Source organism: Elgaria multicarinata, chromosome 4, assembly GCF_023053635.1.
Source record: "Elgaria multicarinata webbii isolate HBS135686 ecotype San Diego chromosome 4, rElgMul1.1.pri, whole genome shotgun sequence".
Taxonomy (NCBI): Eukaryota; Metazoa; Chordata; class Lepidosauria; order Squamata; family Anguidae; genus Elgaria; species Elgaria multicarinata.
Window position 1 is genome coordinate 571,596 of NC_086174.1, and position 27,999 is coordinate 599,594.

The 27,999-nt window shown below is 57.6% G+C and overlaps 2 protein-coding genes across 2 annotated transcripts; one reads left to right on the forward strand and one right to left on the reverse strand.

The window, feature by feature from the left end:
* Window positions 1-1,592: 1,592 nt before the first annotated feature.
* Window positions 1,593-8,668, reverse strand: ATRAID (all-trans retinoic acid induced differentiation factor). The gene is made up of 7 exons (XM_063125159.1): window positions 8,576-8,668; window positions 8,348-8,484; window positions 5,294-5,365; window positions 4,691-4,762; window positions 4,249-4,373; window positions 2,925-3,025; window positions 1,593-2,509 (listed from the first exon to the last, which is right to left on the reverse strand). Exons 1-7 carry the CDS (start codon window positions 8,666-8,668, stop codon window positions 2,405-2,407), a joined length of 705 nt encoding a protein of 234 aa, XP_062981229.1. The 3' UTR covers window positions 1,593-2,404.
* A 130-nt stretch (window positions 8,669-8,798) lies between these two features.
* SLC5A6 (solute carrier family 5 member 6) lies at window positions 8,799-27,908 on the forward strand. Its single transcript, XM_063123690.1, has 16 exons — window positions 8,799-8,871; window positions 15,192-15,778; window positions 17,605-17,670; window positions 18,434-18,485; window positions 19,460-19,527; window positions 19,766-19,920; window positions 20,058-20,198; window positions 20,387-20,516; window positions 20,908-20,996; window positions 21,094-21,206; window positions 21,341-21,408; window positions 24,986-25,072; window positions 25,403-25,575; window positions 26,847-26,950; window positions 27,237-27,358; window positions 27,569-27,908. Exons 2-16 carry the CDS (start codon window positions 15,440-15,442, stop codon window positions 27,755-27,757), a joined length of 1,896 nt encoding a protein of 631 aa, XP_062979760.1. The 5' UTR covers window positions 8,799-8,871; window positions 15,192-15,439; the 3' UTR covers window positions 27,758-27,908.
* Window positions 27,909-27,999: the final 91 nt, after the last annotated feature.

Here is a 27,999-nt window from a genome sequence, read left to right on the forward strand (position 1 = left end):
TTTCGGGCCCTTAGGCCCTTCATCAGGAGCTGCAAACAGATCAGACAATCTATCAGAAATCGTTTCCTTAGAAATATACATACTTTTTACATATCATCTTCAATATACAATATAAGCGCAGAACAACACTCATACAAACAAATGCTTTTCAACAATCAATTTTTGGTCAAAAAATTGGGAGAGTAAAGAATTAGGAGAAAGCTGGCAGCTAATCTTGTTTCATCAAAGTTAATTTGCTTAGGGAGCAGATAACCCAAGGGGTGGTGGGCCATATATATGAAAGGATATACAGTATATTTTAAATTCTGGAGTTGTATTTTAGGCTTCCAGTTCTCAGGAATGCTTTGAGAAAGATAAGTTGACCAAAAATTGATTGTTGAAAAGCATGTTTGTATGAGTGTTGTTCTGTGTTTATATTGTATATTGAAGATGATATGTAAAAAGTATGTATATTTCTAAGGAAACGATTTCTGATAGATTGTCTGATCTGTTTGCAGCTCCTGATGAAGGACCTAAGGGCCCGAAACATCAAGCTAGTGTACTCGTCAATCTGTCTTTTTAAAATTTACGTATTATTTTTTATTGAAGAAATCGCCATTAAACATTTTAAACCTTTCTCCGCACCAGAAAATACATCTCCCCTTTTCTTCGGTTGCTTCCAAGCAATAAATAGGTGTAGGTCAACTCACAAGAGGATTCCTCTAGCAAAACACTTAAGGCTCAGATACTTCATGAGGCAATACAGAAACGGGACAATGTGGAGGATCTTTTCTGGTCCCAGGCACGCCATCCGTATTTGGGCCTGAAGCATCTAGGAAAAGTGTTGATGCATGGAAGGTAGGTTGTGAGCTGGTTGGGAGGGTGCTGTTGCACCATGTCCTGCTTGTGGGTCCTTGGTGGACAGCTGGTTGGCCACTGTGTGAACAGAGTGCTGGACTAGATGGACCCTTGGTTTGATCCAGCCTCAGGGCTCTTCTTATGTGACGTTACACAACATTGTTACTGATCACAGGGGAATTCTGTTAAGGCTTGAGCCTCAACTCAATTTCTTGGCTTTATGGAGCTTGAGCCAACATGGGATAGCCTTAACTCTGGTTTTAAACCAGCCTCTAGTGTGGGAGAGCCCACCACCTCCCTAGGTCATTGGTTCTGTTGTTGTACTGCTCTAACAGGAAGTTTTCCTGATCCTGGCCCTCCTCTGTGTGTCAACCTTACAAGTCCTTGAAGATTGCTATCATGTCTCCCCTCCGCCTTCTCAAGGCTAAACATGCCCAGTTCTTTCAGCCTCTCCTCAAAGGACTTTGTTCCTATAGGGCAGCAAGATTAGTTTTCACAAGAAAAATAATACTCTTGAGTATTATTTGGCACCAAAAGGTTTGGCTCTCAGCCATTGCTGAGAAGGTTTAACTTACCAACTCAGGTTCCGAAAAAGACAAACAAGCCCAGCAGCATTTTCCATGATTTAGGCACCCTTTTAATTTCTTTCATGAACATGTGAGAAAATAAATGCACACCACCTGGCCTGTACGCACAAAGAGAGCTTCGGCTATTGGGCGGTATAAAAATGTAATAAATAAATCTGAAAAACATAATAATTGGAAATCAAAGTACATTTTATTACTTTTTAAGTTGTTCTGTTGCAGTTTCTTTAATCATCTCTTGGCTATTTCCTGCTCCTTTGTACATTCAACAATTTACAATAACGTGTTTAAAACATAACGAAATGCAATATACCCCGTAAGGCTCTTTGAGGCTGCAAGGGCTGCTGTTGCTGCAGAGGGGTAAGACGTCTGGTGGGTCCTCAGTTCAACCGCTTGTGAGTACCCCACAGCAAGCGAAGCCTCAGTTGGAAAGGGGTGGAGGGACCCTGAACACCAGAGGAAGGCAGTCCCCAAGGCCCTCTGGAGGGCCGCTGCTGCTTCCAGCTGCAGCTCAAAGCCCCTTGGATCGTGCCCGAGGAGTCAGTGGCCCCGGCAGGGAGTGCTCCTCTTCACACCTCAACGCAGGCCAGTTCAGCAGTGATCACTTGTGATAACGTCACACACAATCCAAAGGGTTTACGTCCAACAGGGAAGAAGAAAGTGACACACACAACCCCGCCCCCTTCCAGCCGAGTGCACCCCTGCCCTCTGACTGTGCTCTGCTGGGGTGGAAAATATGTACATGTAAAATAGGTGCAGGAGCTGCCCTGGTGAGCATGGAAAGGAAACTGTGGGGCAGCTCAGGAAAGTCCCAGTCCAAGCATGGCTGCCCTCCAGACAGCATGGAGCTCAGAAGCCCATTTGAGGCCACAGACCCAGAAGAGGGAGGGGCAGCTGTCACGGCTGGAGCCACAGGCGGGAGAAGGACCGGCTCCGTGTCCTCGGCGCAGCGTTGTGGCCAGGCCAGGAGGAAGGGGCCCCCACTAAGAACGCTTGGCCTTGCGCCGCTGGGTGGCCCAGAGCAGGATGGAGAGGGTCGTGGTGACCGCTCCCAAAGTCCCAAAGAAGAGCAGGGAGGGGAAGGTGCCCTGAAAGGCAAAGAAGGGTGAGGATACACGCCCCCCCCCCCCCCAGCTCAGCCCCCAAAAGTCTCTCCGGCACAGTGCGCCACCCAACACCTCACCCCGTGACGGCTGTTGCCTGGAAGCGCTCCCATGCCTGCAGAGGGTGCTGTTAGACACACATGGACAGACCCACATAGACATGGGGCTGGCTGCTGCCCATGCCGAGACAGGCTCCCCGCAATGGGGCCTACAGGAGGGGGCACTACAGTCTGCCAAAGCCCTGCAATCTCCACCTCTGCCCCCCCCAACACCCCCCCCCCCGTCTCCAGGGCTGGGGCTTCTTGGGGGCAGAGAAAGATCACGCTGCTCCTCTCTCCAGAGTCAACCCCCCCTCCCCGTCCCCAAGCACATATCCCATCAGCCTCCAGGGCCAGCTTACCTGGCGCAAGCACTTGTAGCCATGGAAGGGCCCTATGCAGAGGCACTGGGGCAAGCCAGGCCCGTCAGGGACACAGACCGAGTCCTCTGGGCACAGCCGTCCTGCAGGAAGAGGGCAGGGTGAGGAGGGGCCTCCTGCCCCTCCCTCCCAGGGCTCAGCACCAACCCACAGCTCCTGGCCTCATCTTAAAGGTTTCCCAGCTGTGGCTGCCCACTAACATTGCCCTTCTCCTTGCAACGGCCTCCACTGGGTCCGGGCCCCTCTGTTGCCCCATGCAGCCCTCTGGATGGCTTGCCTGGGGCGCAAGGCGCTCTCCTCCTCCCGCTACCTCAGGCACCAGCGCCTGCCCCTCGCCCCACCTCGGCTGCTCCTTCCCCTGCAGCGTCTGCTGAGCAAAGGTGACGCTCAGCCTGGCAAAAGGAGGCGCTCAGCCCTCGCGGAACATGGGGGGCCAGCCCACAACGCCTTGGTGCAGAGGTCAAGGCGCCGTCCCCTGGGGCGCTCTCCTGCGTGAACCTGTGCTCTTGCTCCGCTCCTAGCCACTGGGCTTCCGGAATGGGAACGTGCAAAAGCGCAGGGCTCGCGCAGGAGTACAGCCGGGTGGATGGCAACGCTGGGGCCAGATCCAACTGGCCGCCCCCTACACTGCCCGTAACAGCACAGAACTGCACACACACACACTCCTGGCCAGCATAATTCTATATACACAATCTATGGGTTCCTCCCCCCCATTTTCATGACGTATTTTCTGTCGTTTGTTTGTTGATATTCACAATAGATGTTTTAAAATAAATTAATTAATTAAAAAAACCTGCCCACCCCCTCTGCTGCCCCAGGGAGCCACACCACTTGCTTCCTGGCACGGCCACCTCCCCGTCTAATACGCGATTCACAGAGAACACGACTTCAATGCTGTCCATGCAGAAAGAGGCTTGGGAATAACAGGAAAGAGGGCGCCCCGCTCAGACACTCCCCCTTCCACCCAGACGGACGCCCAGCTGCCCTGGGAGGGGCAATGCGTGGCGTTCGGCCATTCCCCACAACGCCTGTGAAAAGGGGTGCCGGGGCAGGGGGGGGGCACTTTGGGCACACCCCTTTGCTCACTACAGTTTCCCGCGTGCACACGCTGGCCTATGGGTCATTCAGCGCAGGGCAGCCCTGCGCTTCGCCCCTTGCTGCACACGCTGTGGGATTGCAGGAGAGTACGTAGGACGGTTCCCCAAAGCGAACCCCCACCCCAAAGAGAGCACCCTGCTCCCCCCCCACCCGCCCCATATCCGGCTACCCCACCAGAGCCGAAGCTTGCCGCCCCCGGCCCGCATACCAAGCCCCCCTGAGCCATTGCAGGGGTTCCTCTGGCCTTGGCAGATGCGGCTGCTGCTCCCTTGGAGGGTGACGTTGTCCCAGCCCTCGCTGCCTCCAGGGCAGTCCAGCGTCTGTGGCAAAGCTCTGGGGCCAATGGAAATTCTATCAGAGGCTGAGGCAAGGCTGGTTGTCCCCCTCCACCCACCCACGTGCTGACAGAGCAGGGCTCAGAAGCCATGCCCCAGGTGCCTGCCCTGCAGCCAGGAAGCTGGCACAGCAGCAGCAGCAGCTTCCTGCTCCCCCACAGGAAGCCGCACCAGGCTCCAGCCCAAAGCAGGCACCTCCGCCCCACAAGTTCGGAGCCTGCCATCACCTGCCACGCTAGTGAGCGCAGCAGGGTCCTCATCAAGGACTTGCAGGAGCTGCAGCCACAACCCCTCACCCCTCTCCCGACCACTCACAGGGTCTGCAGCAGGGTGAATCCCCGGAAGGCGTCTTCAGGGAGACGCTCCAACGGATTGCCAGTAAGGTCGCTGCATTTAGACGAGGAAGAAGAAGGAGAAAAACACAATACAGTTTATGTTCCTAAAGTAACAAAGCTCTTTATAGTTATAAAAAGTGCTGAAAATATATTTACTTTCCCCAAAATTCCCATCCCATGGCCTCAACAATTCCCAAAATTGTGCATCTCTAAGCTGCACAAAAGCCAGAATGACATGCCTGAAAACAGCTGGGGATTATTTATTTATTTATTTAAAACATTTATATCTTGCCCTATATCAATAAGATCTCAGGACGGTGTACATTACACTTGAACCATTCCAGCAATTCCTGAACGCAAAGGCACAGTACTCTGTAACCGCAACCCCTTCTGAGAGGGAAGGCCTTAAAGCGAGAACTCATGAACTGCTTTCTTCCAACTCTCTCTCAGTACCCAGCCTGAACAAAGAACCCCAGGAGGGTTCTAGACCGCCCTGCACCGCATCGTTCCCCCCTCCCAAGTTCTGTGTCACATTGGAGGAGGAGCTACCCAGCCCAACAGCAGAGGAGTGGATCGGACTCACATGACAAAAGCAGTGCTGGCCTCCTGGAAGCTGGAACAGAGCCTGTGCAGTGAACAGTTCCCCAGATCCAACCTAGAGACAAAGAGGGAGGAGCACCTGTATCAGCCTGCCATTAAAAGACGCTTCCAGGCCACTGCCCATCTTACCCGGGCCTTCTCTAGCTCATCTTCCCTGCACGTTTGGGGGCCATTCCGGTTATGATGGACCTGATTGCGAAGTTTCTCACGGCAGCTAGGTAAGGCACAGCCCAAAGCTCAGCTACAAACTTCCACACTTCTGTTGGGTCTTTGGGAAAAGTACAATGGCCAGGGCCTGCAACCGCAAGCCACCCCACTGACTTCTTAGGGCCACCTCAGAGTTGCCTCCTGAGTGCAGCATTTATTCACCCAGTATAAAGGGCAAAGTACCCAGGCAGTTTTTCACAGCAAGTGCCCCAAACTTCATGCTTCCCCAAAGTCTAAATAGAGCCTGTTCAGAAGACACCTTAAACCATGGCTTTCAGCACAGTGAATAAGGCTTTTTGCATTATTCACCATGGTTAAAGCCGTGGTTTAAGGTGTCTTTTGAACGGGGCCACTGTGAATGAAGTAGGAGTGGAAGATTTTTCATCGTACATGTTTCAAATGAAAAAAATCCACTTGTAGAGCTAGAAAAAGTGCAGAAAAGGGCAGCTAAAATGATCAAGTGACTGGAGCATCTCCCTATGAGGGAAGGTTACAACAGGTGGGATTGTTTAGCTTGGAAAAAAGGAGAGTAAGGTGAGAACTGATAGAGATGTACAAAATTATGCATAGTATGGAGAAAGTGGATAAAGAGACATTTTTCTCCCTCTCCCATAATACCCTATTTCTTTGATTCTAAGACACACTTTTTTCCCCATATAAACATCTCTAAAAATGGGGTGCGTCTTAGAATTGTGGGTGCGTTTTAGGGTTTTTTTTTCTGTTGGTGGTACTGAAATTAGTGTGCATCTTACAATCGATGGCATCTTACAATCGAAGAAATACGGTACTAGAACCCAGTGAAGCTGATTGGTGGGAAATTCAGGACAGATAAAAGAAAGAACTTCTTCACTCAGAGCAGTTTATGGAATTTGCTACCACAAGATGTAGTGATGAGCACCAATTTGATTGGTGCTCATCACTACATCTTGTGATTGGCTTGAATGGATTCCATCAGGTCCTGGCAAGGAAAAGTGATCTCTCCCAGCAGCCGGATCCAAGCCTCAATAGAAAACCCAAACCTTGCATCCCAGGCTCAAAAGCATTTTTTAGAATAGTACAAAACCCAAATCTCTGCAGAGGCAGGATTGTACTCCCTCGATGCCCCCAAAGAGCCAGACTAAAGGGTTATTCCATTTTGGCTGGGCAGAAAGGCGGTCTGGTTGAAGTACTCAGCTGACAGGACCTGCTTGTATATATCTTGTGAAAGGGGGAAGGAACTGGAGGGAAAAAGAGAAGGAGTGGAGTGGAAACAATTGAAATTTGAGATTCCTGCATTGAGCAGGGGGTTAGACTAGATGGCTTTGTAGGACCCTTCCAACTCTGCGATTCTATGATTCTATGATCATTTTAAAAGGGGGTTGAACAAATTCCTGGAGAAGACGACTCAATGGCTACTAGTTTTGATGATTATGTACTATCTCCAGTATCAGAAGCAGGAAGCCTATCTACACCAGTTGCTGGGGAACATGGGCAAGGGGGTGCTGATGCACTGTGTCCTGCTTGCGGGACCCTGATCAACAGTTGGATGGCCACCGTGTGAACAGAGTGCTGGACTAGATGGACCCTTGGTCTGATCCAGCATCAGGGCTCCTCTTATGCTCTTAAAGAAACACAATGCTTCATACATGAATTAGCACCATAGTGTATTTAACTCAATACAAAATCAAATTGTGCAACTGGCTAAAGCACATCTATTTCTTCTGAAATACCGAAGTTAGTATGTTAATAGTTCGCAGTGCTATCACCTACCCCACCCACTTAAATAATGTCAAGAAGAATGCAATCCTATGCTTGTTTAGACAGAAAAATGCCCTATAACTCCCAACATTCCCCAGCCAGCCATGCTGGGAGTTGTTAGGATGCTTTTAGGATTTTCTTTAGGATGCTTTTAGGATTTTTTTTATGTTTTAACAATGTATTCTATGTTTTTAATCAGTATTTTATGTATTTTATACTTACTGCTGTTCCCCTCCTCGATCAAAATGGAGAGGCAGGTAAGAAATAAATTTATTTTTATTATTATTAGGGGGTTTTCTGTGTAAACATCATAAGCTTACATCCTTGCTGTTTAATATGGTAATGTCTTCAGATATTAGAAAATACTGTAACATAAAACAATTTCCAAGTAATGCCTTAAAATTTGCTGAACATTTAAACCACACTAAATACACTGTATTTACTTAATCATTTTTAAGTAAATGTATTTTGGCTATTACAAAGGCTTTTCAGGTATTTATACAGCAAATAAAATTAACCTTGCATATCTTTAATAGACCAAGTTATAAAAAGGCAGTCAACGAAACACGCTAAACCAGCTCTCTACCACGGCTGCTATAAGCCAACGGAAATGGATGTTGAAGAGTTTTATTGCTGAACAATAACATTTTAGATTCAGGCTGAGACTGCTGTGTTTTTATGTATGTATTTTATGTTTGTCTTTTATTGTATGCATTTTGTCGGGTTTGAAAAATATTATTACTGATTATGTTTTCTGCTGTACTGGTCCGTGACCGAGATAAATAAACTGAAACTGAAGCTTTAGGGAGGCAGCAAGTTTTCTGATTCAATCTGCTCTGGAAAGCCCGCCTGCCTCACGGAGCCCAAGAACCCCCCCCGCCCCGCCTCCGGCACCCGGCATGTTCGGAAAGGCGGCTGCGAGAGGGGGGCGGAGCAGCCTCGCCCCGCGCAGGGGCAGGACTCCAGGGTCTTTTGCGGAGAGCCTTTCCCGGGGTTCTTGGCTCCAGGCCTCAAGGCCACAACCCACAGAAGCGCAGGCGGAGAAGCGGCTCGAAGAAACGACGCCGGCGAGGCCCGGCCCAGGCAGACTCACCCCACAACGGCCTCCTGCTCCGGCTGCCCTTCCAAGCAGCACCGGCCCCGCAGCACCGCGCCCGCCCGAGAGCCGCAAAGGGCCGCCACCGCCGAGCCGTTCCGCACGGGGCCCGCGCAGCAGCCGCCGCCGCACACCTGCGAGGGACAGAGCCGGTCAGGAGCTGCGGAGGCCCCGAGCCCCCCTCCCCCGCCGGGTCCGGGTCCGGCCCCCGCCCCCGATCCCCACCGGGTCCAGCGCTCCGGCGGCAGCGGCGGCGGCCAGACCGAGGAGCAGCAGCGGCAGCAGCCGCGGAACCCCGGGCGGGCTGGGCGCAGCCATGATGCGTCACGTGACAGCAGAGCGCAGCGGTCACGTGCCCCCCGCAGGAAGCCCGCGTCACCCCCGGTCCTGCGCGCATGCTCCTCCCTCGCCCCGCCCCCACTGTCCCCTGTCTCACCTGGCTGGGAAGCTCCACAGAGGCTCTCGATGGGGCAGCCGGCGTCCCTTCGGGGGCCCAGGGGGGCCCAAGGTGGGCTTTCAAGGTAAGCACCGGAGCTCTGCGTCCTGCTTGGAAATGGACCTCTGTAAGCACTGGAGCCACGTTTCCTCAGCACCAGGCCCAGGAGAGCAACCTGTTGTAAAGCAGCTGAACTTTCTGGACAGTCTTCAAAAGCAGCCCCACACAGAGCACATTACAGTAGTCCAGCATGGATGTTAACCTGAGCGTGCCTAATAACCATGGCCAGGCTACGCTTACCCATGAGTCGCTGCACCACAGAGGGCACCTGGGCCTCCAGGGCCAAAAGTGGATCCAGCAGCACCCCCAGGCGATGAACCTCGTCCTTTAGAGCAGGGGTGGGCAACCCGTGGTCCTCCAGATGTGGTTGGACGGCAGCTCCCATCACTCCTGGCCAGCATAGCCAAGGGTGAGGGATGATGGAGTTGTAGCCCAGCAACATCTGGAGGGCCACCAGTCGTTGTGTCGGGTGGGTGGGTGTCCCGTCCCCCCCCAGATCGCCTTGAAGGACAAACCTGAGCACCTCCCGTCTTTTCAGGATCCGGCTTAACTGCACTGGCCGTCATGCAGCCCAATAATGATTCTAACATGCAGCTGCCACAGCTAACGGTAGTCCTGTCTGTTTGCTGCGTCCTAAACTGAGAGCCGCTGCTACTACTGCTAGTCATTGGTTCAGCCTGTAATAGTCCCAACAGGTTATGGGCTCAGAATTAACACTCTGAGCGCCTAGAACTAATAATTTTCCAACACTGTCCTCCAACACAGGTAAAAGGTGCAGCCTTTTAACACTTTGACCTTGAATACAACAAGGCTCTTGCACAGTAGCCCAGCCAGAATGCACAACATTTCCCTCCAAATCTAAGGCAAGCCTTAGTCGAACCCGAACCCAGGCCGACGTCATTTCTCTGGCCGCTGCCTGCTGCAGATCCTGTGCCTGAGCTGATAGAGTCAGGGCACCCAGTGGCTGCTGAGGCGCCTGTGTTGCTGCAACTGCAGCAGGACCGGTATTCCTTAGCAGATCTCACACTCTGGGACTTGGCCCAGGAAGGCTCCCTCCTCCTAGAATTTGGCACAGAGAACAAGTGAGAACGGCCTTCAAAATCCACAGCCTTGTTTTTCAAGCAAAAATTTATTTATTTATTGCATTTCTATACCACCCAATATACAGTTCTATGCCGCCCAATAGCCAAACCGGTGGTCATGAAGGCCTGCCTTTGAAAAGAAGCCCTTCCGTTGATCTGTCTGGAATCTCCCAATTACCAACTTCATAGCACGACCCCACTGGGGCCTAGGATTATGAGAGCGGGAGAAAACTGCCTCCCCATCCACGTTCTCCACAACACGCATAACTGTGTACACCTCCATCCCATAGCCCCTTACTTGCTGCTGCTGCTTTTTAACGCTAACCCCCCACCCACCCCCAAACGGGGCAGCTGTTCCAGCCCGCCTCTGCCCCCTTCTCCAGCTCTACACTATCCTGCTTGGGGCGCAGTGATCGGAACGGAGCACCGCGCCCTCACTGCGCTTGCAGCATTATGCGATTGGCGGATTAATTTTCGATTCCTTTTCTAATTGTGTGCGACATGGCTCTTTGCCATTTGCACAGCCGGCCCGTGCGGGGGTGGGGGGCGAATGCCCGGGGCTGCCCGGCGTCGACATGGCGGCGGAGCGGGGCCATGCCCGGCCCTTGGCGTCACGGGGCGGCGCTGCCCGCCCTCGCTGCTGTCAGCCCGAGACGAGCGGCGGCGGCGGCGGCACGTGGGTCCCTCCTGGCGGAGCGGCGGCGGGATTAGCCGGGACGACGGAGCCCCAGCGGCGGCAGCAGCAGCAGCGCCCCGCCTCGCCGTGAGTGGCTGCCGGTCGAGCAGCTCCTCGGGGACCGACGGCGTTTCAGTGCCGCCGGGCAGCCTAGAGCAGGAGGCGCTGCCGGGTAGGTGCCGCGCCGCCGCCGCCGCCGCCCATGCCCGAGCGGCAGACACGTGCGCGGCGGACCTGCGAGCGGAGCTCCTGCGCGGGCCAAGCGCCCCGCGGCCCCGCCCGCCCTTGGCAAGCGGCGAGCCAGCGGCCGCCTCTGGCCCCTGCCCGTGCCCGGAGCCCAGCCCGGGCGCCGCTGCTCTCGCGGCGGGAGGAAGCGCTGGAGCCCCGCCGCCCCCTCCCCCGTCAGCTCTCCCACGGCGGTTACAGCAGGCTGCTCTCGCGCCCTTCCGCCGCCGGGGAGCCCCGGGCCCCGTCCCAGGTCCGCGCGCGAGGGGGCCGTGGGGACCGGCGCGGGCGCCCCCGCTGAGCAACCTGGCCCAGACGGGGTCTGGACGCTGGGCTGCCTGTCCGAGCCTGGCTGGCCGTGGCTGTGAACTGGCGTCTCGGGGGGTCTGAACAATTCAGACTCGATCCTGCTGCCTTTCGGGGGGGGTCCTGCCCCAGCCCTGGACCCCTTTCCCTCGAATGCCCACCCAGAGCGCGCCTGGCTAAGCTGCCCAGCGGGGGGGGGGGGGGCTGCATCATCATCATCATTATTATTATTATTATTATATTGCCTTCAGGCTGCCAGTTCAGCCACCAAGTGCTTCACCAAGGGCCCTCTCCTCTGCCTTGCCTGGGGCGTGAGGTTGGCGCCAGGGGCATGCGAGATCTCTCCAGCTGGAGCTCTGCCAGGCGTTGCTTGGGCTACCAGGCCGCCAGTGCCGGAGTCTTCCAAGGGCAGAGGTGCCCTTCCTTCCCTGCCAGTGGCCTCTCCCCTCTCTCGTTTGCACCGCGGCTTCTGGGGGGTGAGGGGGGCAGGCAGACTTGGCCAGAGCGCTACTTGGGGTGGCTGAGACCTAGGCCCGGGACATTAAGTGAGTGCAAAGGGGATCGTGGCCACCACTCGTGGGGTGAGCGTGGGTATGGGAAATCTCCCCTCAGCTGTAAAGCTCCCAGGGAGGCCACAAGCACATGCACGCACACGCACGCACACCCTCAGCTGGACATGCCTCGCAGGGTGGTTGTGACTGTGAGGCTGGGAGGTTTTCTGGATGTCCTTGGATGAAGGTCAGCAGTTTTCAGAGTGTAGCAGCCAAACCAGGGTGGGGTGGGGGGTAGCCTGGGGCACCTGCTGCAGGGGCTCCCTCTCACCATCCTTCCTCAGGTGCAGATGAGTTGAGTTGGGCTGCATGTGGGGCCATCCTGGGCAGGTAGGTGCCGTGGGGGCCGAGTGGGGGAGCAAATCTTCAGCTCAAAGCATGTCCTTGCATTGCAGGTAGAATATAGTTCAGGTTTGGGAGTGTCTAGGAGCACCTTCCTTAAAGCAGGGGTGGGAAGGGCTCCCGCTGTGGCGCTTGAAAACATGGTGAAGGTCTCTGGCAGTTGGACAGTTTGCTGCTGCTGTGCACCCACACGGGCATCCCAGAGGGACTTTGCCCTGCTACGTGTCCACGACTCTTGCCTGAGCGTGGCGGGGCTGAGATGGCATCGGAACACTGGGCAGACCCAGCCTGCTGCTGCTGCTGCTGCAATAGGCCTGTGAAGCAGGTGCAATGGCAGCAGTGCCCCCCAGGGAAGGCCTGTGGGGGAGGGAAGGGGGCTCCCCAGTTTCGGCTGAGGTGCTGTTGCAAGCTCCTTCCCCCCTGGGCTCCTGCTTGGGCCCCCGTGCCTGGTCCCGCCCCTCTTCTGCCAGGCCCAGGCCCGCCTAACAAGCCCCTGCCTGCCTGCCTGCCTTGCCGTTGCTGCTTTAATCCTCTTAACTCTGCGCTGCTGGATATCCCCAGTGCCAGGCGCTGCTGCTCCCTTGGCTGTGTTTGTCAGCGCCTCCCCCCCCCCCCCCGCTCCAGGCTAATCCTGTTTTCTCCATGGTGCCCCCTCCCCCTCCCATTTTACTTGCAGCATCTGCGTTACCTGCAGACTCCTATTCTAAGTAAGTGGAAGGCAGGCAATTGTGGAGACTGGCCTGATCCTGCCCTTGGTCCCTGCCTGGATGTTCGCTCTCCCTGCCTTGCTCAGCTCAGCTCAGCTCAGCTCAGCTGTGGGTTCCCTGAGCAATGCGGTTGAGGATGGAGGACGCTTCCCAAGCACTGAGCACTTTGCAAGGTAGCTCTGCTCCCGGTATACTTTGCAAGTCGCCAGTCATTTCCAAGTACTACACTTGAACTGCTAGGTTTCTGGGACAGCTCTGAGCATCTTGGGTCTCCTCAGCATGTGCTCCGCTGCTGGCAGGCGAAGCAGCAGATGCTTGCCTCACTCCTCTTCTCCCCACGCCCCAGCCCGCCCCCACCTTTCCCGTGTCCTTTGGCTTGCATGCCTGCAGGCCGTGCTCCACCTTGGCTTCCTTATAATCTCTGGCACTTAATCACAGCCAAATGGGAGTGCACCAAGAGGGCAGAGAAACACAGCCTGGAATCTGCTGTTGTGCTTCATCCTTGGCGCTCATGTCCCAAAACACCCCGCCTGAAGGCCGCCCGTGGTGCTCGTGGCCTGCACCGGGTCCAGCGGCGGGGGCCAGGAAGCTCCTTCAGGGTCACGCAAAGGACCCTCCGTCCTCTCCTTCGGGGGCCTGGTCATGCCTTCCCTTTTCTGCCCCCCCCCTCCAGCTGCCCTCTTTGCTTCATCTCCCAGCAATTGGGGCTGAGATGTCAGAGCACGCAGATGGGTCCCATTGCGGTGGGTGGGAGGGGGAACACGACACACCCTTTGTTCCGTGGGCTGAGCCTGGCCAGGGCTCCTTCTTCTGGCTCTTCCATCCTGTGAACTCTTCCCCCCCGCCCGCCCCCAGAAAGGCGCTGCTGTCTTCATCCTGCCCCTCTTCTCTTCCCTCTGGCTCCCGTGTTCTCCTTTGTGGCTGGTTCCTTCAGCCGTGGGGGTGGGGGCTCTGGTCTGGTTGCCCTGAGAGCAAGGCTGGAGCAGGAGAAGTGTTTCCGCTCCAGTCGGCTGCACCGCGTTGTGCCCACCCCACCCCCCCGCAGCAACCCCTCGGTGTTCTTGTGCGGCATCCCCCCTTCCCCGGGTGGCCCCTTCCCTCACTGGGCTGGAGGGGCTGCTTGCCACTGAGAAGACCAGTCCTGAACTCTTAATGGAAGCGTTGCCTTCCTTTCCCCATCCTCACTTTCCTCACTTCCTTTCCCCATGGGCAGAGCGGGGCCTGGGAAGCTGCCCCTGGGCCTCCAGAGCTTGAGGGCATCATTAAAAATGTTGCCCTGGCTGGGGGTGGACTTTGCAGCCCCCCCCGGCAGAGAAGGAGCCGGCTGGCCCTGCCGGCTGACCTGCGGGCCCGTTACAGCTGGCCCCGGACCTGCTGGCTTGCCAGATGCTGGGCCTTCTTTTCCTTTCTGCCAGGGTCTCCTCGCTGCAGCAGAGCCTGATAACCAACTGCCTTTCCAAGAGAATGTCCTGGTTGCCCCTAACGACCTGCCGGGGGGGCCCTGTTCTGGGGCGCCCAGGTGGGCCGAGAGAGCAGGTGGGCCAGGCGAGGTGCACGCAAAGAGAAGGGGTGCTGCCCAGGAGTCAGAGCAGGCAGGCAGGAAGGGACCAGGCCAGGGTCCCCACCTCCACCCCGTCCTCAAATGCTGCTCGCCGGTCATGAGTCAGTCCCCCTGGGCCTGCACTGTGCTACTTCAGACTGCAGGCCCTCTTGAGTCAATGCTCCTCCAGACCACAAAGAAAAATCTCTGCACTTAGAAAGTCAGCATGTCAGGGACATCCGTCCTAGCTGAACGTTCCTCCCTGGCAGGAGCATTCCATCGCACAGCTGCAATTTGAAGTGACGAGACTTTTAATGGCTACTACTGGTCATGATGGCTGTGTATGACCTCCACTCTCAGGGGCAGGAGATGGGGGCCGCTGTTGTGCTCACGGCTTGCCGGTGAGAGCAGAAGGTTGGACTGCGAAGGCCCTTGGTCTGGCGGGGGTCAGTCGGGAATGGGGTGTGGCCGCGGCTGAAAGGTCTGCCTGGCTGGCGGCACTCCCATGCTGAGCCCTCTGAGCGGTGCGGCTGCTCTTGGGCTGCTTGGATGACGTCCTTGGCTGGGCGCCACTCCTTCAGCCGGGGAAGGGCTGCCCTCCTGGTGTGCCGGCCGGCTGGCCAGCTTCCCAAAGTCCACCCAGTCCCTGCTGCGTCTGAGTGGAGGAGGGGGCTCTGTGTGAGGGGCAAAAGGGCCCTGGGCCTGAAGGGGTTACAGCTGGTTGCCGGCGGCTCTCGCCCCACTTGGAGGCCTGCCGACACTCCCGGGTCAAGACGACTTTCCTCGCTCCTGTGCACAGTCCTTGAGACGCCGAGATCAGTGACGGCGGAGCGAAGGCTGGCTGCCTCCCCCGCTGGGCTCTGAAGGGCAGGGCCTCCGTGCTCTCATCCCCGCCTCCTCTCCTCCTCTCTTCCAGAGTGGCTCCTCTTGGCCATGGCAGACCAGGCAGGCTCCGGGGTGCGTGGCTCGTGCGTGGCATCCTGGCCATGAGCTGGCGTCAGCCTGGGCAGGGCTGGACGGCGTGATTGGAGCCTGGTGGGATTCGTCGGAGCCACTCCGTCCGACCCAGGCGCTTCCCCGGCGATGGCCAGGAGTTGGTGACGGGCGCAACTGGGGGCCCCAACAGCCCCACACAGCTGTCGCTGGCCCCGGGACGGCTGCGCCATGCCAGTGACAAAGTTTGGCGTGGCAGACTATGCCATTTTCGTGCTGTTGCTGGTGTTCTCGGCCGGCATCGGGCTGTTCCACGCACTGAGCGGCGGGAAGCAGCGCACGACCCAGGAATTCCTGCTGGCCAATCGCAGCATGACCTTCTTGCCCGTGGCCCTTTCGTTGCTGGCCACCTTCCAGTCAGCTGTGGCCATCCTGGGCGTCCCCTCCGAGATCTATCGCTTTGGGACAGAGTACTGGTTCCTTGGGTGCTCCTACTTCCTGGGGCTCCTCATCCCCGCTCACGTCTTCATCCCAATCTTCTACCGCCTGCGCCTGACCAGCACCTATGAGGTGAGTGCTGGGTTTGAACTGGACATCGGAATTGCCCTCTGCTGAGTCAGACCCGTGGCTCCCTTTGCGTTCTGTCTCCCACCGCGGGCAGAGCACAAAGGTGGCACCCCGCCTCTGGGGTTCTCCTCTCAGCGCCTGCTGCTTCAGGTCCACCAGGGCCCACCAAAGAGCGGGAGTGTGGGGTGGGTGGGAGAATGGCGGGCTACAGCGGAGCAGCCTGGAGAAGCCCTGCAGCCACAACGTCCCTTCCCTGCAGCCCCCCAACCACCCAAGCCCTTCCGATCTTTGTCTCTGTCCCAGGCTCACAAGTCCTGCAGGTCAGCTGTGTCAGCTCCCCTGGCAATGGTGCTCCTAAGCCTGTGCTCACCACCACTCCTAACCCTGTGCTCTCAGGCCCAACCTTTGAGAGTGTCAGTAAACGTGGACACTGGGGTTGATCCAGTAGATGTTGCTTACTCGGACATCAAAAATGCTTTTGACGAAGCCCCTCACCAAAGACTCCTGAACAAACTCAGCAGTCATGGAATAAGGGGAGAGGCCCTCTGATGGATCAGTAAGTGGTTAAAGAACAGAGAGCAGAGAGTAGGAATAAATGGTCACTTCTCCCAATGGAGGAAAGCAAATAGCGGGGGTCTCCCAGGGATTGGGATTGGGACCAGTTTCTTTTCAACCTGTTCATAAATGATCTGGAATTAGGAGTGAGGCAGTGAAGTGGCCAAGTTTGTTGATGACATCAAATTATTTAAGGTGGTTAAAACACAAAAGGATGAGGAGGAGCTCCAGAGGGAGAAAAAGGCATCCCAATGGCAGATGCGGTTCAACGTCAGCAAGTGTAAGGTGATGCACGTTGGGGCAAAAAACCCCACCAACTTCAAGTATAACCTGAAGGGATCTGAGCTGGCGGTGACCGAACAAGAAAGAGATCTTGGGATGGTGGTGGACAGCTTGATAAAAATATAAACCCAATGTGCAGTGACTGTGAAAAAGAATCTCATGTCAAAGGTCATTAGGAAAAGAATAAAAAATAAAACAGGTCATTTATAGTTTGGAGGGGGCGTGGGGAAACTGGCCAAGATCATTTTGCCCTTATGCAAACCTATGGTGTGACCACACTTGGAAGACTGTGGACAGTTCTGGTTGCTGCACCACAAAAGGACGTTGTAGAGTTGGGGAAAGTGCAGAAAAGGGCATATAAAGTGATCATGAGGCTGGAGCAGTCTACCAATAAAGAAAGGTTTGGGAGAACTGTACACAGAGCCGGAACTGTACACAGTCTCCCAAGTGTGGTCACTCCATGGATTTGTACAAGGGCAGTATGATGTCGTGGGGAAAGAGTGGAGCATTCAAGAGGCAGCTGGACAACCCTCTGTCAGGGATGCTTTAGGGTGGATTCCTGCATTGAGCAGGGGGTTGGACTCGATGGCCTCAGAGGCCCCTATGATTCTATGGAGGGGGGGTGAAATGGCCCCTGCCCCTTTGCTGTAGCTGGGGAAAGGGCGGTGGGAGTGGGGGGCGGGGAGCAGAATCCCCCCCCACCTGCCACAAGATGCCGCCGCTTAGTGAGAGAACCGGAAGGTGTCCAGCGGTCTCTGGGGCAGAGACACGACACCAGGCCTACCCACCCACCCCCGTCCCAGCCACGGCCTCTTCTGGAGGCTCCCCAGCCTGACCAGTGCGTGCCTCTGGCCTGGCTGGGTTGTGGAGCCCCCTCTGGCCTGGGCCGTGGCCTTACCCTGGCTCCCAGGGATCACAAGGCCCGGCCAGGCAGGCCTCGTGGCTGTTTCCGCCCACCGGCTCTCCCTAAGCGCCTCTCTTTGTCCTCTCAGTACCTGGAGCTGCGTTTCAACAAGGTCGTGAGGATCTGTGGAACAGCCACCTTCATCTTCCAGATGGTGAGTTCAGGAAGCGCCTCCTTTCCTCCCTCCCTTCCTCCCTGCTCACGGGAGTTGCACAGGGGCATCACCCTCCTTTTCAGCCTCTGCTCCAAGTTCCTAGTCCTCTTGCTTCTGAACTTCAGGACGTGGCTTCGGCTGGATCGGACCACAGGGGCCAGTCTCTACTCAGGCATCCTGCTCCCACGGGGGCCAGCCAGAGGCCCCTGTCCCAAAACACACACCCCAGGGGCCCCTTCCCCCCCCCCAGCTCCAGCCACTAAACTGCTTTTTTTTCCTTCGCCCTGACCCCCACCCCAGCCCCCCTTTCTGAAACATCACAGACTTGCCCCTCTCTGGCTTCTGCTGTGTGCGTGGGGGCCCAGGGAGGCCCAGGTCCAAATCCTTGCTCAGCCAAGAAGTTGCGCAGGGTCCCCCCCCCCCCTCCTTAAAATCATTCTCAATAAATACAAAGCTCCCTGACTGGCCTGAAGCAGGTCACCCTCTCTCAGCTTAATCTCTTGTGGGGGGAGAGAGTGGAGTGGGATGCACACGCCATAGAAGAGGAGGAGGGGGAATTAATTGACGTTGCCATCTGGGAACTCTCCCCCGGATCCCCAGGGAAGATCCCTTGCGGGGAGATGCCTTGGGACCAGGACCCCTTACAAGCTGGAGGTGGGGCAGGAGAAGCCAACCGACTGTCCCTCTGCCCCACCGGCTCCCTCCAGCCTGTGGGTCATGGGGCCAAGAATGCTTTAGCGAGAGGCTGCCTTTCTGCCCACAGGTGGTGTACATGGGAGTGGTCCTCTACGCCCCCGCGCTGGCGCTCAGTGCAGGTGAGAGAAGGGGCCTGACCCCGGGGGGCTCAAGTGGATTTGTGGGGCATGCCCTGTTCACGGTTGGAGGCAGGCTAGAGCAGAACAAGGGCGGAGCGGAGCGGAGGGCCCCCGTGGCTGCCCAGGAGTGGCTGGTGCAGGGTGGAGCGGGCTGGGCTCACTCTGGCTGGAGGAGGGTCTCGACACCGGGGCTCCCCCTGAGGCGAGGAGCTCCCTTCCCGCCTGGATCCGACCAGCTTGTTTCCCGACCGTGAGGCTCAGGGCAGCACGCCGCAAGGGGCAGAGCCCACTCAGGGGCAGGTGTGCTGCACGTCTTGGGCAAGTGTTTTGGGCTTCAAGGATGAAAGGCCATGAGTTGTGGTCCCTCAAGCCAGATGCCACAAATCTGGTTATTACAGAATGCATTTTCATTGCTCAAACAGTCTTAAGGGAATAACAAGCTAGCAAAGACAACGTGTATTGCAAACATCTCTAAATACACACAAGTTCTCATCACTAGAGGTTCATTGGAAGAGAGCAGCAAGGCGCATTGGTGGCAGAGCCAGGACTGGGCTGCTCCCTCTCAAACACTCAACATCAAGGCTTCAGCATTTGCCCACATGGGAGGCCTGGTGGGCGAAGCCGGCCTCAGCCCGTGTGGCGGGTCCCTCGTCCCTCCCCCAGGATCTCTCTCTCCCAAACGAGGTGAACTCTGGCCCGTGAGGTCAGCCTTTGCTTCGGCCCTGGCCAGGCCGCCCATCCGGCCGTTTTCCCCAATGTAGCCACTGACCACAGAGGAAGGCTGTCCATCCATCCTGCTAAGCCAAGCCATGCTCTGCTGGCAGCCGCCGCCCTTCAGTTCCAAGGATGCTTTCCATGACCCACAGTTCTCCCACAACACACACACAAACACGCACACGCACAGCTAGTCATGTCTGCACGATTCGAGAAACGCTTCTCGGTTCCACTCGCTGAGGATTCTCTCCTGCTTGCAGTGACCAACTTCAACCTCTGGGGCTCAGTGCTGACCATCGGCCTGGTCTGCACCCTCTACACCGCCCTGGTAAGTGCTGACCCCGCGAGGGGAGGGGCAGCTGGAGCCCCCCCACTCCTCCCCAGAAGGAACGCCCGTGCTCTTCCTCCCCGTCCTTCCGGAGCCCCGGGCTGCCTCCCTGCCACAGGGGTACCGGGACAGGAGCTGAGCCCAAAGCGCACTGCCCTTTGCCCCCAATACCCGCCCCCTCTCCCAGCCACTCTGCCCCCCTCCCGTTGACCAGCCCCCTCCTTCCTTCCCTTTGCAGGGCGGCCTCAAAGCCGTGATCTGGACAGACGTGTTCCAGACGTTTGTCATGTTTGCAGGGCAGGTGGCCGTGATCGTGGTGGGCACCGTCAAGGTGGGCGGCATGGGGCGCGTCTGGCAGCTGGCTGCTGAGCGGGGCAAGGTGTCCGGTATTGAGTAAGTGCAGCTGGCTGAGGGGGGCGAGCCTTCCCCACACGGTGGGGCCCAGGCGCACCCGGAGCTGGTCCCCTCAGAGGGCATGGGCATGCCCATGTGCATCCTTGCTGCTTCACATCCTTCCTTCTCCTCCACAGCCTGGATCCAGACCCTTACGAGCGGCACACCTTCTGGACGCTGGCCTTCGGGGGGGTCTTCATGATGCTCGCGCTCTACGGGGTGAACCAGGCTCAAGTCCAGCGGTACCTGAGCTCTCGCTCTGAGCGGCAGGCGGTGCTGTGAGTATGGCCAGAAGCCCGTGGGGCTGCGTGTGCGGGGCAGGCTCCGTGCGTGCGGCACCGCCCTGGAGCCCCACAAAGCCCCTGCCGCCCCTGCTCCAGCATGGAAGCCGGCCGTGGGGGCTGCTGCTGCGCGGGCTCCGTGGGTCTGGCTGCCACGACAGTGCCCCCCGCCTTGCTCCTTCCAGCTCCTGCTACGCCGTCTTCCCCTGCCAGCAGATTGTGCTGTGCCTCAGCTGCCTCACCGGCCTGGTCATGTTTGCCTACTACCAGGAGCATCCGTTGGGCCAGGAGCAGAGCACCGCCTTGCCAGATCAGGTGGGTCAGGGTCTCGCCATTCCCCAGCTTCTGGGGAGGAGACCAAGGCCCCCCTTCCCAGTCTGGCTTCAAGGGCCTCTTTCCTGCCCCCTGCCCCCCCCTCCGCCCCCACAGACTGAGCGGCGGTGGCCACGTCTTCCTTGATGGAGCCTCCCCGGTGTGGGGGAGCCCACGCAAAGGCAGGCAGAGGACGTTCACTCTGGAACCTAACTAGGACGACGGCAGCCGCTCTGTTGCTGGCGGTTCTTGCCCCGTGCCTTCCCCTGGATGCTCCTCACCTGTCCGTTCTGGATCCAGCGCTAACCGTGGTGGTGCCCCTTTGACCGATCTGAATCGCAGCCCCAGTGTGTGTCTCCCCACTCCTGTTCACCCCACACCCTCCACTTTGCAGATGGTCCTCTACTTTGTGATGGACGTGCTGCAGGAAGTGCCCGGCCTCCCTGGCCTCTTTGTGGCTTGCCTCTTCAGCGGCTCCCTAAGGTCAGTCCCTTCTCTTCTCGCTGGCCTGGGGCAAGGTGCCATCGCAGAGGGCATCCTGGGCTCACCCTGCCCACCCCATTCTCTCTTGCCTTGGCAGCACCATCTCCTCAGCCTTCAACTCGTTGGCAACGGTGACCATGGAGGACCTGATCCGGCCGTATGTGGCCAGCATCCCCGAGGGACGTGCCACGCTGTACTCCAAGTTGCTGGGTGAGTGGGAGAAATGGCGGTCAGGAGCAGCCCCAGGCGCCCAGAACTGGGTCCCGGCCCCAATTCTGCGCCACAGGGCACTGCTGCTCTCCTGCCAGCCGCCCGTCTTGATCCTCGGCCTCTTCTCTCCCCAGCCCTGGGCTACGGACTCCTCTGCCTGGGCATGGCCTACATCTCCTCCATGATGGGCTCCGTGCTGCAGGTAAGGGGGGCGGTGTGGCTGTGGAGAGGTGGGAGGGGTGGGGTGGGCGGGCGGGCGGGCAGGCTCCCTTGGGTGCCCCACACGCCTCCTCGTTCCGGTCTTCCTCGTTTTGCCTCAGGGCAGCCGCCTCCCCCACCCCAGCTCTGCTTCCCTCGCTGACCCACATCTACCGCCGAGAGGCTGGCAGCTGAAGAGCCCGTCCCCGCCCATCAAAGCCCCGGCCTTCTCCCTCCCCTCCCCCGTGCCTGACCCATGTGGGGAAATGGCCACTTCCCGGTTGATCCTGGATGCCGGTGGTCTCCTGGCTCCCCTCCGGTCTCTCAGCTTGCTTCTCATTCAAAATGGGGGGGGGGGGTTCTGCCCTGGATCCAAAATCCCAGCGTGGCACAGCGGCCCTCATGCTGATATGGGAAAGGTGTCAAGGCAACGTTGGGGAGGCTGAGCGGCTGGCGCGGCCGCTTGTGGGGACCTCGGAGCCAAAGCGATGCACTTGTAAAAATACTGTTTTGGGTTTTTTAATTAAAAAGTTTCTCCTTGGCCCCTGAGTCATGGGCCAGCAGCACCCTGTTCCGGGAGTGGAAGGGGAAACGGGCCAAATAGCATGTGTGTCCGTCCGTGTCCGTGTGTCCTGTCCCACCCCTCCTCCTTTGCTCTTGCCTTTCCGTGGCCTTTACTGCTGTCTCCAGGTGCAAATCCTTGTTTATCTGGCTGCCTGGCCCAAACCAGCCTTAAAACTTTCTGGATCTTGGATATCTGCTTTAAGTAGGTTTGGGGTTTGCTATTACTCATCCCCCCCCCTCTTAAGGACCACAAAGTTTAAAATAATGAAGTTTAAAAGTTTTACCGTCTAAATGGATTCACACGCACACATCACACCAAACCCTGCGCAGTAGGATAATAAAACAACAAGGGCTAAACGCATCCAGGTGACCTCAGTAGACGGCGTCCCTGTTTTATCAAGGCCTTTTCTCCGAGGAATGTCTTACTGTCATTGGCCATGATCTCTCAATGAGTTCTCCAGTTCCAGCAGCTCCGACTCTGCCTTTCCTATAAGACTCCACCCTTCTCGCTCTCCTCCTTCTTTCTCTGAATATTATCCTTTAAAACTATTTTTTCTCTCTCCCCAGGTCAAGTTTCTTGTTCATTTCTGCAAGCTAAGTTTCTATTTCCTGAGTGTGAAACTTTTTCTTTCTTTTGACCTCTGACCTGGCTCCTGGTTTCCTGAGCAAACTTTCTGATCTCTGCATTCTAACTGAACTTTGACCTCTAAACTGTTAACCCTTTGGCTGAAGCTTACTAACACGCCCCCCCCCGCGCACACACACACACACACACACAATTTAATCCCATAATAATTTTTGACCTGTAAAATATTAACCTTTGGGCTGAAACTGGCCACAGACACGCTATAATGTTGTAACGCCCAACTAAACACAAAAAGAGAGGACAGATCTGTTCCTTCACACCCTGTCGGCTGAGGGGGAAAGACAAACACGGGAAGAGGCAAGGGAACTGGGGGAAGGAGGCTCAAAGCCGTTGAGAGGGTGGCGCTGGACCGCCCTCAGCCCCAGGCTCCCCAGACTGCTGTGCCCCTGGACCGCTAGACTCTGAGCCAGCCCCTGGGACCCTGGGGGTTGCAGCTTCTTGTCAGGCCCAGCGCCCAGCCGGCACATGGCCAGGAAGCCCTCCTGCCCTGAGCGTCTCTGTCACAGGCCGCTGGCTGCTTGCTCCTGCCACCCTCTGCCTGGGCCAGAGCCCTGCGGGTGCCAAGGAAAACAGGGTGCTTGCTGCTTCTCCTGCTTTCTGCTTCCGTCGGCCCTCCCTCCCTCCCTCTGGGCCAGTGGCAGGCCACACGAGTGGAGGGCCGGGGGCCAGTCTTGCAAGGGTGCAGGCCTCACGGGTACTGACCCCCGGCGCCTCCCTGGCTCTCCTTGCAGACGGAAGAGTCCCACCTTCTGCCCAAGCCTTTGTCAGCCACCGTGGACTTCCTCTCCCGGCATCTCTTGCCACCCATCGCGGGGGCGGGTGGGGTGGGGGCTTCCTCTTCTGTCCTCTTCCACAGAGCCATAGGAGTCTCTTCCCTTTCTGCTCACGTCCCCGTTGTCGTCCCCCCACCTCTTTGATTGTGTGCCCCTAAGACAGACCCACCCATTTGCACTCACTGCTTCTCACTTTTGGCCCTTCCCAGCGGGCGGCAAGATTCTTTCCGTCCTGCCTCCCCCCCCCCCCCACTTTTCCCTTTTCCATCTGGTGATGAGCTTAAGGGCTGTGGCATGTAAGTCACTCGACTAGAGCAACTGGCTAAAAAACCCTTTGTTTCATTAAAAAGGTGGGTCTGATTAATCATAGAATCATAGAATAGCAGAGTTGGAAGGGGCCTACAAGGCCATCGAGTCCAACCCCCTGCTCAATGCTGGAATCCACCCTAAAGCATCCCTGACAGAGGGTTGTCCAGCTGCCTCTTGAAGGCCTCTAGTGTGGGAGAGCCCACCACCTCCCTAGGTAACTGGTTCCATTGTCGTACTGCTCTAACAGTCAGGAAGTTTTTCCTGATGTCCAGCTGGAATCTGGCTTCCTTTAACTTGAGCCCGTTATTCCGTGTCCTGCACTCTGGGATGATGGAGAAGAGATCCTGGCCCTCCTCTGTGTGACAACCTTTTAAGTATTTGAAGAGTGCTCTCATGTCTCCCCTCCATCTTCTCTTCTCCAGGCTAAACATGCCCAATTCTTTCAGTCTCTCTTCATAGGGCTTTGTTTCCAGACCCCTGATCATCCCAGTTGCCCTCCTCTGAACACGCTCCAGCTTGTCTGCATCCTTCTTGAATTGTAGAGCCCAGAACTGGACGCAATACTCATCAATGGCCCATTTTCAGTGCCAGCCCCCACCCCCGCCCCGCCCCTAGAAGGGGCCTTCTTTGGTCTCCTGCGAGAGGGACGGCCCCTCCGGAGACGGTTTATAAAAAAAGGGAGGACCCTTTGTCCTTCAGAAGGATTGTTACATTCGTGTGCAGGTTTAAGTCATTTTCAGTACAGTCACAAACTTCTGTACTGAAAATGGACAGCCATCTGTAAGGGATGCTTTAGGGTGGATTCCTGCATTGAGCAGGGGGTTGGACTCGATGGCCTTGTAGGCCCCTCCCAACTCTACTATTCCATAATTCTTCCATCAGAAGTAAGTCTTGCTGAGCTGAGTGGGACTTTGTAAACTGGATTATTATGACTACTGTAATTGTAATTTAGGGCCGGGGCCTTAAAGGGGACTTTATTGATTTAAAGGCAAAAGCAGCAGCACTTGACCAGGGTGGGGTGGGGGAATTGTTATCCCAGTCGGTCGCAGGAGGCTGCGGTCCCAGGGGAAATCCCTCCTCTGAAATTTTCCTTTGGGTTGGGAGGTGATCTCCCGCTGGGCCCAGGGGATTTGGGGCCGGCCCGTTCCAACTCGCGTCCGGCACCTCATCGCTGAGAATATTAGCCGGAATATTAAGCCACATTGAACGATGGTGGAAGACCTGAGATCACGCCACCACACGTGCGTGCGCGCACACACACACACACACGCACGCTCCTCTCCCCTTAGGCTGCCATCAGCATCTTCGGCATGGTGGGAGGGCCGCTGCTTGGACTCTTCTGCCTGGGCATGTTCTTCCCGTGGGCCAACGCCGTGGTGAGTGTTGCTGCGCCCTCGGCCCGCTTCCCTTCGCATCTCCCCGGAGGCCTAGGGCCATGTCAGCCCCCCCTTCACTTGGCTGTGTCCCTCGGGGAGGGCAGGGGCACCCTCGTCCCCCAGGATCGGGGCCGGAGGCGCCTCACTTCCCCCTCTCCAGTCTCAAAGCCGGGGGCACGGGGGCCGGGGGAGCGTGCGCGTCTGGGGGGGCGTTAGGGAACGCAGCTCCTGCCCTTGGTGTGTGACCCTTCAAGCCCCGGAGCAGGTGTGGCTGACGGTGCCTTGGCAGGATCCCCTCACGCTCCTCCTCCTCCTCCTCTTCCTCCTCAGGGTGCTGTTGCCGGCTTGGCTGCTGGACTGGCCATGGCGTTTTGGGTGGGGATTGGGAGCATGGTTGCCAACTCACAGACTCTGCCCCCCGGGCCCATCGTCCCCCCGCTTGATGGGAACCTGACTACTGCTGTCATGACAACGCTGCTGACCTCCGCCACGGCCCCGGAGAGGTAAAGGCAAAAGAGGGGCGTCCGACCCCAACAGCTCCTGGGCTGAAGGAACAGGTGTGGGGCAGGGTGGGGCAGGGAGTAGAGCACAGCGCTGCTCTGCGGAGGGAGGCATTCCTCTCCAGGGACGTCGCGCGGCTCCAAGATTCACAGGCGGCTCCCTGCAGAACCCTGGCCTGCTTTGCAAGGGGAGCCCAGGCCGGGCCGTGGGGCTGGGGCAGGCAGGGCTGTCGTTCCCCAGAGCGCCATCGCCTTCTGTAATCTTCCTCCTGGATCTCTGCCTGGACAGGATCCAGTGGATCATTCTGCCCCTGTCCTAAAGCTCCGTAGCTTCCAGGGTTACAAGAAGCCCCAGTCGCCCCCGGATGCCTGTTGAGTCCCATAACGCCCCCCCCGAAACCCCCCTCCCATTCCAGGGGCCGCTTGTTCCCTCGCTGACCAATGCGGTTCAGAAGGTCCTTTGCCGTGTTTGTTTAACCTAAATCCAACCAGCACAAGATGTTTGCCAAAGCACATGCACCGCACGCAGCGAGGGATTCTGGGATGCGCCCCCCCCCCCCCCCGCCCTGTGGACCTTGGACTGTTTTCTCACACACCCGAGTGTTTTCTCCCACCTCAAGGGACCGCTTGGGCTGCTTGTGCAGTCACACCGGGCCTGGTGCCAAACGCCCCGGGGTGAAATGCGGCCTGCCCTCCGCCCTCCTTCCACCCTCCCCTGGCAGATGCCCCAAAGGCTCCGAAGCCCAACCTCCTCCCAACCGGTTCTCCAGCCAGATGTGCCCTGTCTCCCACGTCTGCTTCCTTCTCCTGATTTCTCTCTCTCTCTCTCCGCTCCATGTTGGAGTAAGTTAGCAATGAGATGACTCACAGTGCCCCGTGTAAACGCAAAGTTGTGCTGTGTTTTATCCGCTCTTGCACTTTGTGGGGGGGCGGGGTGGGTGATGCCCCCACCCGTGAGCGCAGCCTTCCTGCTTGGGCTGGGGAGGGGTGCAGAGGGCAGCGCTGAAGAGGGGAGAGAGGGAGAGGGAGGGCCACTGAGCGAGAGCAGTCAGGGCAGGGTCATAGAATCACAGAATCATAGAATAGCAGAGTTGGAAGGGGCCTACAAGGCCATCGAGTCCAACCCCCTGCTCAATGCAGGAATCCACCCTAAAGCATCCCTGACAGATGGTCCTTCCGGTGGGAGGCAGCCGGCTGGTGGGGGCTCAGCCGTGGGCCTGGCCAGTGGGGTCAGGAAGGGAGTCCTCTGCATCTGCCTCCCCCTCCCTTTCCAGGCTCACAGGGCTGCGGAAGTTCTACAACCTGTCATACATGTGGTACAGCGCACACAACTCTACCACCGTCATCGTCGTGGGGCTGCTGGTCAGTTTCCTCACTGGTACGTGTGTGTGGGGGGGAGGCTGCAGAAAGTCAGGATGTAAAATCTAGTCGTGGGGCGGGGAAGCAAACCTTGGCATACCATGGGGGGGGGCTGTCTCCCAGCTAGCCCTTTGGTTTCCCTGTGATGGGGGGGAGGCTCCCCTGGTCCCTTGCAGGGCTGCCCCTCCTCCGTGCCTCCCTGCCCTCCTCCTTCCCCCCCTTGCTCCCGGGGCTTGCAGTAGGAGGGTGGCTCTGCAGGGCTCCTCCCCCAGTGATGCTGCCTTCCTTCCCTCCCGCCCCCACAGGCCCCACGCGTGGGGAGGACGTGAACCCCCACACCATCTTCCCAGTGCTGCCGCGCCTACTTTGCTGTTTGCCTGAGCGGTACCACGCCTTGCTGCACTGTGGGGTCCGTGACCCTGCAGAGGTGAGTGAGACCTAACATCTGTATGGGGGCGGGGCAGGGGGGCTTGGCTTGGAGCTTGAAGTGGGGGGGGAGTTGTGGTAGGTTGAGGTCGGGAAGGAGGCAGTTTGCCCCTGGAGCAGTGGGTCCCAGGGGAGATCTGGGGAAACTGTGCCCCAGCAGAGTCGGGGGGGGGGAACGCTGGGGCTTGACTCACCCACTCTGTCTCCCTAGGGCGGAAGCTGCTCAGAGCCACCATCTCCGGCCCTGGAGAAAAGCCGCAACGGGGTGCTGAACGGACTCCCAGAGGGCCTGCCCCCCAGGGGTGACACCACGGGAGAGGAGCTGGGAGAGGAGCCGGGTGAAGGGTTTGCCCGGGCAGAGGGCGCCCCTGCCTACATCCTCCGGGAGACAGCCCTCTGACCAGGGCAGAGCCAGCCGGCTGGCCGTGGGGATCTCTTCTGAGCCGGGAGACGCGTCCCAGCGGCCCCTGTGCCAGGAGCGCTCCCGGCACCTTCTTCCAGCTCAGGCTCATCCTGTGCTGGTCTCCCGGAGGAGCCCCTGCCAGGCAGCATCGGGTGGGGGCCGGTCAGGCCTGCCTGCAGAGCGTGCCCTCCCAGCGTCCTCGGATTGTACTGTGGATGTGCCAATCTCTGGGTTAGGAT

Excerpts from the sequence above, each read along its gene's own strand:
- SLC5A6 (XM_063123690.1), top strand. The coding sequence starts at position 15,440 with ATGCCAGTGACAAAGTTTGGCGTGGCAGACTATGCCATTTTCGTGCTG. Across the intron at positions 20,199-20,386 it reads TCTGAGCGGCAGGCGGTGCT|CTCCTGCTACGCCGTCTTCC; the intron begins GTGAGTATGGCC and ends TGCTCCTTCCAG. Across the intron at positions 21,207-21,340 it reads GCTGTACTCCAAGTTGCTGG|CCCTGGGCTACGGACTCCTC; the intron begins GTGAGTGGGAGA and ends TTCTCTCCCCAG.
- ATRAID (XM_063125159.1), bottom strand. The coding sequence starts at position 8,668 with ATGGCTGCGCCCAGCCCGCCCGGGGTTCCGCGGCTGCTGCCGCTGCTG. Across the intron at positions 5,366-8,347 it reads GAGCAGGAGGCCGTTGTGGG|GTTGGATCTGGGGAACTGTT; the intron begins GTGAGTCTGCCT and ends CTTTGTCTCTAG. Across the intron at positions 2,510-2,924 it reads GCTACAAGTGCTTGCGCCAG|GGCACCTTCCCCTCCCTGCT; the intron begins GTAAGCTGGCCC and ends TTTGCCTTTCAG.